The sequence below is a fragment of the Hylobates moloch genome, unplaced genomic scaffold (assembly GCF_009828535.3).
Source record: "Hylobates moloch isolate HMO894 unplaced genomic scaffold, HMol_V3 SCAFFOLD_10, whole genome shotgun sequence".
In the NCBI taxonomy this organism is placed as follows: domain Eukaryota; kingdom Metazoa; phylum Chordata; class Mammalia; order Primates; family Hylobatidae; genus Hylobates; species Hylobates moloch.
Genome location: NW_026652285.1, coordinates 14712579 through 14725102, shown reverse-complemented (window position 1 = coordinate 14725102; position 12524 = coordinate 14712579). Strand labels below are relative to the sequence as shown.

Sequence of the window (12524 nt, the reverse complement as noted above, 5' to 3'; positions counted from 1 at the left end):
CTTCTAACAGAGAGGCAGTCTGTCCCAGAAGGACCAGTTGTGGGCCATCGGGTTTATGACGACCATAAAACCAGAGCCAGAGCGTGGCTTCCGTAAGTGACAGGGTTTCTGCCTCTACCAGGCTCCCGCATCAACAGACTGCTTTGGATATTTGCTTTGGTTTGGATTTTTTGTTCTGTTTTGTTTCCTGATGCATGTGTGAGTGTGCATGTGTGTGCACATTTAAAGATATAAATGAAACAGGTATGTAATGCCCTCTGCCTGTTAGAAAGACTAAAGTCATAAAAATAACAAATGGCGTGTATTTGCTAGAATGTCAAAGTTATGAGTTTATTTTGTAATGATGTGCTCCTGCCTTCATGAGGTAAACTGGCCGTGGCGGAGGTGTTATTAGTAATATGGACTCAGTGGAGCAGAAAGCCGAGTGACCGAGAGATCAGTGTATCAGTCAGAGAGAGGGCAAATGGAAAGAGACAGCAGGAGAATGAGAAAAGAGCCGCAGTGCCTGGGCTGAGATTAAAGACGGACTGAGAGGCGGATGGGAGCTCAGTGGTCAGATATGGTCTCCCCTGTTCACGAGGCTCCTTCAAAGGAGCTGCCAGCATGTTGCTCAGCTTGGGGCTGCCTGTAAAGGCTTGTTTCTGCGCTTCCTTATCAAGGAAAACAGTAATCTGAGAGCAATTTTGCTTTCCATATTCCTTTCAGAAAAGTATCTTATGCCCTTCCTAGCTGAAGTTAAATGGAATCAAGACCAATTGGGTCACACTGAGGTTATTACTTTGGTCACCAGCTTCCTCCACCTTTGGAGGGTCCTGATGGGGGTGCTGACCCAGCATGCAGGGGAACCTCTCAACGCTCCTAACAAGAAGGGGCAAAATGGGAATATACAGGCAGACTTTGCTGGCCCTTAGTTAGTTAGATTCTCCTCAGAGACTGAAAATGAATACAAGTAGGGAAGAAATTTTGTATTGTCGTTATTTTTTAAAGAAGGAGAGGAAAGGAAAAAGAAAAGGTAAAATACAGTAAGTACTCTACAACTGTTTAGAGCTCTCCAGGGCTACCTTAGATGACTGGCAATTACTACACACTCAGCAGTTTGCAATAGTCAGTGATCAGGCTGCCCGGCTTCCATCTGCTGGGTCAGAAAACCTCCTTCCCTGAAAGAAATTATTAACCAGTCTTCAAGGGAAAAAGAAACCCTACAATTTCCAAGTCCAGGAATATCTTTTCTTCCTCTTTTTTTCTTCTTTAAAGGAAACTTTGTGGTTTCCAATTGCAGGTGCCTTTTGATCTTACAAGGATTAAACTCCTCCAAGGATATACAGGGATTGAGGCCCCGAACTCCTTGGAGCCTTGGAAGGGAAGGAGGAGGGGAAGCGTGCTTGGGTATAAATCACAGCCCTGCACCCAGCACACACAAAAAAACTTGAGACTCCGGGGTTCATGTATGTATCATGAGTTGCTTCAGGATTTTGCTAGCTTTAGGGCTTGTGCGTGGAGGCCGGTGTTAGGTTGGTGCAAAAGTAATTGTGGTTTTGCCATTAAAAGAAATGACAAAAACCACAATTACTTTTGCACCGACCTAATAAAAATCAAATATAAGGAAAAAATAATCCTTTTTAAAAATGAGGAACCTAAGCCCCCAGAGTTTCTTTAACTGAGACTTGTCACTAAATATTGTTGAAAGACAGGCATGTTACCTTTTTGTGTCTATGCGCAAAGAGACTTGCACGCAATGAGGTAGCCTATGCCTCTGTGTCTCAGCCTCACCCTCCACTGCAGTTTCAGCTGAGGGTGGAAGTATGCTTTGCCTATCTGTGGCAGCTGGTGGAGAGAAAGGGGCTTGCTGGTTTTAAAATTGCAACCATGAATGTGATTGTTAAAAGTATTTTTTGTTTTCTAAGTTTTCTTTTTAGGAAGAAGATTCAGATAGTCCCTCAGAACAACCCATGGAGACTGAAATCTCTGTTTTGTGGAGAAAAGAACCCATTTTAGTGCGACTTGTGAAATAGACCATGCCTTTATTTCTATAGAGACAAATGTCTTTTCTCTTGCTCATTTCAATAGGTTCTTGGGCGGGAAGTGTATACCTCCAATAACCAGCTGGGGGGCATCCAGATTATGCACAACAATGGGGTGACCCACTGCACTGTGTGTGATGACTTTGAAGGGGTTTTCACTGTCCTGCACTGGCTGTCTTACATGCCCAAGGTGAGCCCTTCCTACCCAGCGCTGACATGGCCTGCAGAGCCTGTCATTTCCGCCACAGCTCACTGCCTCTGTGTTTAAGGTCTTGTCTTTATGGTGGAAGAATTTTTTTATAAAATATTTCTCTGAAAGCTATTGATTTCTCTTTTCCTTACAGCCATATTTTGCCTTCTACCTTTAAAATGTATTTGGATTTCATTAGTTGGGCCCCTTTCTAATGTCTTCCAGCCACGGAAGCCCTCATGGCCTACCTAAGGCTCAGATCCCAGTATATTAAGCTTCCTCCTCATTGTGGGTTTTCTCCTTTGTAATAGCCATTCATTCCTCAGAGGAGCATCCCAGAAAGCATGGGCACACTGAAATCAAGAGTCAAAACACACCACTTTGTGCCAGCCTCCTAAATGAGACTATTGACCTATACATGTTCCTTGGGGCCTGGCACATACGTAGGATTCTTTCAGCTGAAGACTGGGACTATTGGGTGTAATTCCATATGTGGGCCCTGCTGTCTTTGTCTATAGCTATTGTTGCTGAGTTGGAGTCTAGGGCTGTCGCCCACTGATTGCTGTGCTCTTTCTCTTCCAATCTCCTTTTAGAGCGTGCACAGTTCAGTTCCTTTTCTGAACTCAAAGGATCCTATAGACAGAATCATCGAGTTTGTTCCCACAAAGGCCCCATACGATCCTCGATGGATGCTAGCAGGCCGTCCTCACCCAAGTATGTATATGTTTGAGGACCGTATGGTACCTGGTTCTTAAGCTTTTAGCATTCTTTTCAATCACTATCCAATTCCTGAACAATCACATGTGACTAAGAAAACAGAGCTAAGTACCTAGAAATGAGAAAGACCTGAAAACCAGCCCTCTGAAGAAAAAGGTGGGAAATCCTTCATGAACAAATGAAAAATAAATAAAATGAGATTTGCCAATCACCCATTGAATCGAGCAGTGCAGTCACTAATACATTTCTTCTGTTTATTCTGTTATTAAAGCACTTATTACTTAATGGGTTCAAAGACTTTAAAACAGTTCAATATAAGCCATAAAGTCATAGAATTATAGGACTAGAATCTTCAGTCATCTAATCCCTATAACCAAAAGAGATTAATCAGTTTCGTTTTAGCACACGTCTTTGAGACCCTTCAGTGTAGAATATGACTTCACTCTTCTCAGCAAGCTCTGAGCACCCACGCTGCATGTGCCCTTCTTTTCTTATGATATTGGTAATGGTATTGGTACTTGCTTCAGTAATTAATAGAAGGCTACTTTGTAAGCTCATTTATTCATGAAGAGATTGTCCAGAACTTTTAATTATATAGATACATGGAGTGAGAATAAGCCCTCCCTCCAGATATATCTAATCTATCACTTTGTCTTTTACCTAACTTAGAAACAAAACAGGAAAAAGAAGTAACTCTGTGTACATTCTCATTTGTCAGTCCATTTGGCTGTTCTAGCAAACCTTACTTACCAGGAGGTTCTTTTGTGGAGCACCAAATCCCTCTGCTGTATTTTGAATCCATTTTTTCAAACTGTGTGAGGAAGCATTTGTTCTTTTTTGCATATTTATTGCAACCATTTCAAAGAAAGGCTATATATAAAAGTAGAAGAGATTGCAGAAGGTATTTTATTAAGTGTAAAAGTCATTGTGATTTTGCGGAAAGAGAGGTCTTCATAAGGAAGACCTAATAAAACTTTGTGGGTACCCACCGAAAGCCAGGTGGGACTGTAAAGCACTTCCATATATGTTATCTTATTTGCACTTACAACCTCTCTTAGGTAAAGAGAGAGAACTATTTTACAAAAATCAGAGAAGTTGAGTGATTCGTACAAGATCACATAGCTATTACATAGCTATTATATTGTTTTTCTACAATATCTACATTAGACTTTCTATTATATAAAAACATGAGAGAAGTGTTTATTTTAATTTATAACTTTACCTGTTGTCTTCAGTGCCTCTTCTTGTTAATTTTAATAAAACAAAATAGTTTTTCTTACATAGCCTGGAAAATCACCATACTAACCTTCTCCCTGCTGTTTCTTTTTTTTTTTTTTTTTTTTTTTTTTTGAGAGGGAGTTTTGCTCTTGTCCTCCAGGCTGGAGTACAATGGCATGATCTCGGCTCACCGCAACCTCCACTTCCACTTACCCCTTCATTCCCCTTCTTTTTGTGCCATGATTATGCTAAGAACTATGAGCCTAAGATTACCTGTCAGTCTTCTTTTTTTTTTTTTGAGACGGAGTCTCACTCTGTCGCCAGGCTGGAGTGCATTGGCGCAATCTCGGCTCACTGCAACCTCCGCCTCCCGGGTTCAATTGATTCTCCTGCTTCAGCCTCCCAAGCAGCTGGGACTAAAGGTGCATGCCACCACGCCCAGCTAATTTTTTTTTTTTTTTTTTGAGACGGAGTCTCGCTCTGTCGCCCAGGCTAGAGTGCAGTGGCGCAATCTCGGCTCACTGCAAGCTCCGCCTCCCGGGTTCACGCCATTCTCCTGCCTCAGCCTCTCTGAGTAGCTGGGACTACAGGCGCCCGCCACCACGCCCGGCTAATTTTTTTTTGTATTTTTAGTAGAGACGGGGTTTCACCATGGTCTCGATCTCCTGACCTCGTGATCCACCCGCCTCGGCCTCCCAAAGTGCTGGGATTACAAGCGTGAGCCACCGCGCCCAGCCTCAAATCCCTGTTATTGAAGTAAGAATTAGAAAATGATCCAAAGATATAAAGTTAAAATTCAGTATTCTGATGAACCTAGAAATTTGGTTTAGAACCTTCACCAAAATTTGAGCCCTTCTTTCATGGGTGAACAGAAGTATGTGTGTGTAGGTGGGCATTATCCTGGCCATTATTAATGAGATCCACATAATAAAATGAAATTTTTGATAAACTAAGTTTTCTGTTTTTTGGATAATATTTTTTCATTGACTCCCTAGTAATTCATCCTGCTGTCTATGTGCAGCTAACACTCGCTCCCAAATCGAGTGACTTCAGATTTTAATTTAGTGGAAGCGTTAAAGAAAGCAGATGATTCCCTGTGATAAGTTAAAGCAGATATCTTCTAGGTGAAAAGTTAAAGTCATTTATTAGAGGAGATAGTGCTGTGATATTCTTCAAACTGACGCCCAACACAAGACCAGAATCTAAACGATCGGCTTTGAGCTCACGGATGGAGAGATAATTTTGAAATGGATGATCACATTTTACACTGGGGCCATAGAGGCAAGGAATGTAGAACACAGTAATTACAAGTTTAGTCTTGATAAAACACTCTCCATCCTGTTTAAGTCAGCAGAGGTTAGCTTGCTCAGATCTCCACTTTTAATTGGTTTTGGACTTGGGTTTTTAGGGGGTGGAGGGCCATGTTCAAATTAGAAGAATCACTGAAAACCGTGAGCTGAGAGGGCAAACTAGGAAACAGTTATTTGCAGAAGCTTTTATGGGGCTTTGGTCAAACATTCATACCTGTGGAACAAAAGTTTTTTTCTTAAACTAACATGTTGAAAATTTTGGGTCTTGCCAGTGAAGGAAATTCTATGTGCAAGGAAGATTAATGGCATTAAGTATGTGCATCTTAACCATTGTATTTTTACTATCTGTCAAGAATATGTGGCCCTTTTTTGTAGAAAGATTATACTTTATCAGCTATTTAATAAAGTAGATATATCTTGTTGCTTTTGTAGCGGAGAAACTGAGTTCCTATTTTTCCCTCCAAATTTGGATCCTTATCTGATCATTAATACTTATTGTTTGGTTGTTTTCAGCCTTCAGTTAAAAGAAAGTCAGTGGAATCAAACAAAATTGTAAGGCAAGTTTTAAAATAGAAATAGACATTTTGAAAATATCTTTAATGACTTGGCAGCCTTTTGGCAAATGTTTGTAGTGTCTTGAAGAAAGTCAAGTTATTTATTTAAAAGCATGCAAACTCTCTCTGCTAGCTGAACCCTGTCGTTTAACAATAAATGATGCTTTTGCTGATAAATGATTCTTTTTATGCAGACTAGCAAATGAAATAGGAGATGATGTCTGAAGGCAGATGAACATTCAGCTGCCTAATGCTTCCATCTATTGTAATTTGGTTAAAAACAACAAACTCCCTAAAATAATCCCCAAACCACCTTAAATTTGTCAGTTCCAGCACATTGTCAATGGATTCACTGTCCTTATTCTCTGTTTTCTTTCTTTCCCTTCTATAGCCCAAAAAGGTCAATGGCTGAGTGGCTTTTTTGACTATGGATCTTTCTCAGAGATTATGCAGCCCTGGGCACAGACTGTGGTGGTTGGTAGAGCCAGGTAAGAGCTCTTTTGTTTTGGCAGCTCTTTTTCCTCCCAACTAAAAATAAGAAAGAAAAGAGCCATGGCTATATAGATATATACCAATAATGTTCTCTTTGTCTGAACTGTCTGAGAATATTGGATTATAGCCATGCCCAAAGCAGAATAATTGGAGTGCTGGTTCTCAGTTGCCATTTTGTGTGTCACTCCAATGATGCGTTTAATCTGAAGGCTAATTTTGACAACATTTCCTTTTTATAATGTTTCAGGAAAAACACTTTGGGAGCTGTAAAGCCCAACTACAATAGCCAGAGCCCACCAATGACTTTCCCTCTCCCAAAAACAATTTTCTTTCAGGAATAGGTGACAAGTGATTCAGAGACTCATCTGCTTTTCTGTGTAACTGGAAAGAGGTTCTTCCTGGCACCAAGATTATTTAAGTGACAAATGTACTATATTGGATTATAATCAGATTTGAATTGCCAAAAAAAAAAATTTACCTGAAACAGGAGTAAAATAAGCTGAAATAGGTTGCCAAGATACCTATATTTTTCAAGTGGGAAATTGAAGTTTCTATTAAATTTTAATACCTACTCTAAGAAGTGCTTCACTCAACAGCAAGCTCTGCGCAGAATAATCTGTAGCGCTTGCTATAACGAGCTATAACGAGCACCTGCCACGACTGATCTTAATCTACTTCTGCACTGCAGAGACATGCTGCTGAGGGACCGCATCTGGAGCTCACCTTCCTCTGGGGGCAATCAGTTTTCCTTATCTTGGTGAAAAGTGGCACCTGCTCAAGATTCTCAAACATGCCACATTGGGTTGAGATTTAGATTCCAGCCTTGAAAATAATTCTAGGCTCTGTGGTTCTCTCAGTACAGCAGGTCAGCACGCCTCCATGCTGCATGTGATAAGAAGCCATCAGAGGGCAAATCCCACAGACAGGGTCTTCCTCTGTGACACTGAATAGGATTCTGGCCTGGAGTCAGCTCAGACTGAATGTCCCAAAGCCTACTTGTCTGTTTTCTTTAAAGTCTCAGGTCTTTTATCTCACCCCAGGCTTCTCAGTCCCAGTGAGAAGTATTCTCTGTGCCTGGTAAAATTCCCACTGGGGAGCTGGAAGTAGGAGATGCACTGGAGCGAGAACCCTGATACTCAACTCCTATATCAGCTTGTTAGATTCCTCACGGCACACTAAGACCAACTTTTTTGAGATTTGTCTCATCTATTCTGCTTCAATTTTCCTGTCTGTGAAAAAACATGACAGATTTTAAGTCTCAGAAAGCCAAACCTTTGTTGAGTTCTTTAAGATCCTCCCATGGGAAATAAGAGAATAATACTTTACACTTATGATTAGAAGAATAGGGATTGCTTTGCGACCAAGATCAGTCAAGCTTGGCTTTGGTTAGCTCTGCCATTGTTTATTGCAACACTCACTCTGACTTCCTCCTTTCTTTCCATCTGACGAGTTCTGGGTTTCTTACTCCAAACATATACACATACTCACAAGTATATAAAACACAAATGGAGCTCTAGCTTCTTTCAAAAGCAATGGCATTTCAAGAAATAAATATAAATGTATTCTTCTGGGATTGTTACTGTAAGTGCTGCCAAAACTCATCTTTGGTATGTATGTTTGGAATATGTGTGCTATTGGCTGTAAATTGTCTTTTATTATTCCATGGCACCTTGTCCAGGGACACACTATAAAACAAGATGTAGCATCTTCATGTGCTAGCCTGATAAAATTTATATGAAGTATAATAGAAAACAGAAGTTGTTCTGAGCTGTTTTCAAGTTCAATAAATAACTGTAATACTCGGATAAAGATGTTCTTTATTAGGTCACATGGGCCCTAATATATAAGTTATAAGTTACCGATTTAGGGTGGCTTTTGCAATTACAAGTTTCCAGTTGGATTGTTAATCATTGTGAACAGAAATATTTCTAAACCCTCCTGTGTACCTCCTGCTTGTTGTCTGGTTGTCTAGAGGGCTTTTGATTCTGATTCAGTGCAGGCAAGTGACAAGGGGGTGGGTGGTCTCCACTCAGGCCCTTGTCAGGCCTCATGTGATGACAGGAATCCATTTTCACTAGCCAATTTAGCAACCAAAGGCCATCCGTCATGGAAAAGTTTGTTATGGAGATGCTGTGAGAAATGAGATACTATAACCCATCCCAGCCCCAACCCCAAGGAATGCAACAGTGAGAATGAAGACTGCATCACATTTTCCAGAGTAAAGACTCACCCTGTACTTTGCCTTGTTCTCTGATTTTTCCTAGAAAATCTTTACGAGGACCAAACTGGGAAGTCATAGTGGAGTATAAGGTGCAGAGGCTTTGAGCTCCTAAACAGTTTTTTAAATTAACATAGCTTTGAGATTAAATATATACTTCTAATATAGACTTCACCAGGATTACTACTAAAAATTATCCTTGTCCCATTGGTCTTTTCCAAGGAAGGAGAAAGTTAAGGGCTTGTTGATCCACTTCCCTATTCTTGGCATGTAGTTTTTCATCATCATCATAACATGCCTACATACTCCCTATCCACACACCCAATAGTAAGACCTATTGTACCCTCAAATCTTATCTGGAACCACATTATTAGTATTCCATAGAAAACTACAGCTCCATTTCAGCAAGGTCAGCCCTCATTAAAAGTTACTGAAAGTCTCAGATTCCTACTGCCTTTCAGACCATTTCCTACCATCTTCACCAAGGAGATGCTCTAGAGTGAACTGAGAAATTTCATTTGGCAGCCACAGGGGTAGGGATGTGTATATGTGCTAGGCTGTTGAGTCTAAATGCAGAGGCTCCCCTAGAGCAGCCCTTGGTTTGAATTTATCTTGTGTTGGGACATTTCCGAATAGAAGTGAGGGTGGTTTCCCACCATATTTAGAGAGTAAATATCAAATCCGTAGAGTCTCACATTTAACTCGTAGAAGAATCATATTTCCCCTGCTCTCTGTGTTTGTTTCTAGTTTTTTCCCCAATGTCTTGATTTGGGATTGGAAAACAAATGGCTAGCTATAATGTTGACATACATTGGGTTCTTATGTGACTCATGTTTTATCAGGCTAGGAGGAATACCTGTGGGAGTTGTTGCTGTAGAAACCCGAACAGTAGAACTAAGTATCCCAGCTGATCCAGCAAACCTGGATTCTGAAGCCAAGGTAGGCCACCCCAAATACACTGGGGGCTGTGCTTGGAGGGTTTTTCTCTTCGCAGTGCCTGTGAATACATCGGGAGGATTGCAAACCATCAGTTTTAGAGGGAAGGGCATCAGCAGCCTTGAATGATTTTAGAACATCATGTGCTCACTTTTAAGATGAGTCTAAATGAACTAGAAGCTAAATTCTGCCTCAAAAATTAAATAAGTCTTTACAGTAGTCTTCTTGATGCTAGAAAACAGTACACTTTTGTTGGGGAGATGGTCTTATAGAAAGGCAGCTGAGATAATACTGAAGGCTCTTTGGTCCCCTATTCTCTGAGTATACACATGGAAGAGCTACAGCTAGAGTTAATGGTGAAGTCTGCCGTAATGTCAAGCATGAACGTCACAGCCCTTTTTTTTGAGACATGGTTCATGGCCCAGGCTGGAGTGCAGTGGTGTGATTTTGACTCACTGCAGCCTTGACCTCCTGGGCTCAAGGGATCCTCCCGCCTCGGCCTCCCAAAGTGTTGGGATGAGCCACTGTGCCTGGCGCCATTTTTTTTTTTAAAGGATGGATTATATTTTCACATCCTGACACCATTCAGAAAGTGAGGGGTCAGGGAGGCCAGGGAGGAGGCTATTCAGCAGTGTGACGTCAACTGTCTATTCGTTAGCCACGGTACAGGAAAATGCTATACTAAGCACAAAGGTGAAAGGACTGGGAGACTATGTACAATTGACTTGCTTTAAAGGGTAGCACAATGGAGCCATTTTAAGTAGCTTTTGGGAAACCTAGAACAAGGGTTCTTAGGACTGCATTCTTCCCTTTTGACTACAGAGTTGTTATAATCAGGACTTAAAAAGAATAGTATTTGACAAGGTCAAAGATCGAGGATCCTTTCTTCTTTTTTACTCCAAACTTGATGATCTTGATGAACAATAGTTTTTGTTGGTCTGATTTTTAGTTTTCAGTTTTAAATAAGTAAAATCTTGTTCACCTTGGAGAAATTTCCCCCTGGAGCTGTGTTGTTAATTGTGTCTTCTTTTGACTTTTCCCAATAGATAATCCAGCAGGCTGGCCAGGTTTGGTTCCCAGATTCTGCGTTTAAGACGTATCAGGCCATCAAGGACTTCAACAGGGAAGGGCTGCCTCTGATGGTCTTTGCCAACTGGAGAGGCTTCTCTGGTGGAATGAAAGGTGACTGGCCTGCCTGTGGGCTGGAGGGGCATCACTGATTACTGGGCACTCTGTGGCAGAGGGAGGGTGTAGATTCTGCAGAATCTGTGGGTGTCCTAATAGCCTAGGCTTTTTGGGGATTCTGCCCTCTCTGAGACATCTTTTGAGTTGCAACTTGAATGGAAAAAAGTACACTTTATAATTCCATACAGAATTTCAGAATAATCTACTACTAGTGTTACTGAGGTGACCTACTGTTGTAGATCTCGCTCTCACAGGTGGATGCTGGACCATTCTGATGGTGCTGGGGAAATATGATTGTGACTCTGTCCCTCTTTTCTGGTCATATACTTTGTTGGTGTTATTCCTAATATTCTACAGTGACCAAGACAGATACTGCAATTAGCATTTACTGGAAGAAAATGAACAAATTCAGTACCAGAGGCTGTTCTTTGTGGCAATTTGTGCTATGTTGTATTATTATCTAACAACAGCCCTGGGCCTGTGGCCCCAGCATATTAGACCATTATTATAAAGGCTCTACTCCATGCTATGGGAATTGCTAAGTAATTAGGCAGCCAGTATCACTTTTTACGGAGAATCCTTAATGTGTAGAGTGACTGTGGACACTACAGGGAGAGCCAAAAAACACTACCTCTTACAGTAGTGAAGCCCTCTGTCCCATGGCCAGAGAATTCATGGCCATGCTAAGCCAGAGACTACATACCTGGACAGTATGAGAGTATGCTAAGTATAAATTCCATCTGTCTTGGGGAGAATTGGGGGTTCTGAAGCAATAGGATAGGGCCAGGCGGGGTGGCTCATGCCTGTAATCCCAGCACTTTGGGAGGCTGAGGCGGGTGGATCACTTGAGGTCAGGAGTTTGAGACCATCCTGGTCAACATGGTGAAACCTTGTCTCTACTAAAATACAAAACTTAGCTGGCGTGGTGGTGGGTACTTGTAGTCCCAGCTACTCGGGAGGCTGAGGCAGGAGAATCACTTGAACCTGGGAGGCAGAGATTGCAGTGAGCCAAGATCGTGCCACTGCACTTTAGCCTGGGCAAAAGGGTAAGACTCCATCTCAAAAAAAAAAAAAAGGAAAAAACAGTAGGATAGGTTAGGGGAAGGAGGGAGGAGTAGAAACTGTTGGAGTAAATAGTGATTAGAAAATGCTTAGGATGGCCAGGCGCGGTGGCTCACGCCTGTAATCCCAGCACTTTGGGAGGCCGAGGTGGGTGGATCACCTGAGGTCAGGAGTTCGAGACCAGCCTGTCCAACATAGTGAAAACCTGTTGTGAAAAATTAGCCAGGTGTGGTGGTGCATGCCTATAATCCCCAGCTACTTGGGAGGCTGAGGCAGGAGAATCACTTGAACCCAGGAGGCGGAGGTTGCAGTGAGCCGAGATTGCACCACTCCACTCCAGCCTGGGCGACCGAGCAAGACTCCATCTCAAAAAAAAAAAAAAAAAGAAAGAAAAAGAAAAGAAAATGCTTAAGACATACAAAATGGGAAACAATGAACTGTCAATAGGGCACTTAAAAATAGCTTAGGGCAGAAGCATCCCCAGCCTATGAGGGAGGAAATGCCTGGGGAAACTACCAGATGGTCAGTTCTGTGGCAAGAAGGATTTGAAATTTTTGCCGACAATTTTTCCTTACTTGTCTAGGAAGAGCCCTGTATGGCCAGGCCTCCTTGGCAAAATGT

The 12524-nt window shown here is 41.7% G+C and overlaps 1 protein-coding gene across 8 annotated transcripts in view; it reads left to right on the top strand.

The window, feature by feature from the left end:
* The window catches only part of ACACA (acetyl-CoA carboxylase alpha), a 342930-nt gene that overhangs the window by 295343 nt on the left and 35063 nt on the right, over positions 1-12524 (top strand). For all 8 annotated transcript variants that reach the window (XM_032163072.2, XM_032163071.2, XM_058446054.1 and 5 more), the window contains 5 exons: positions 2068-2211; positions 2805-2925; positions 6402-6498; positions 9563-9659; positions 10703-10838. In XM_032163072.2, coding sequence (XP_032018963.1) covers positions 2068-2211; positions 2805-2925; positions 6402-6498; positions 9563-9659; positions 10703-10838 — 595 coding nt within the window. The remainder of the gene's footprint in view (positions 1-2067; positions 2212-2804; positions 2926-6401; positions 6499-9562; positions 9660-10702; positions 10839-12524) is intronic.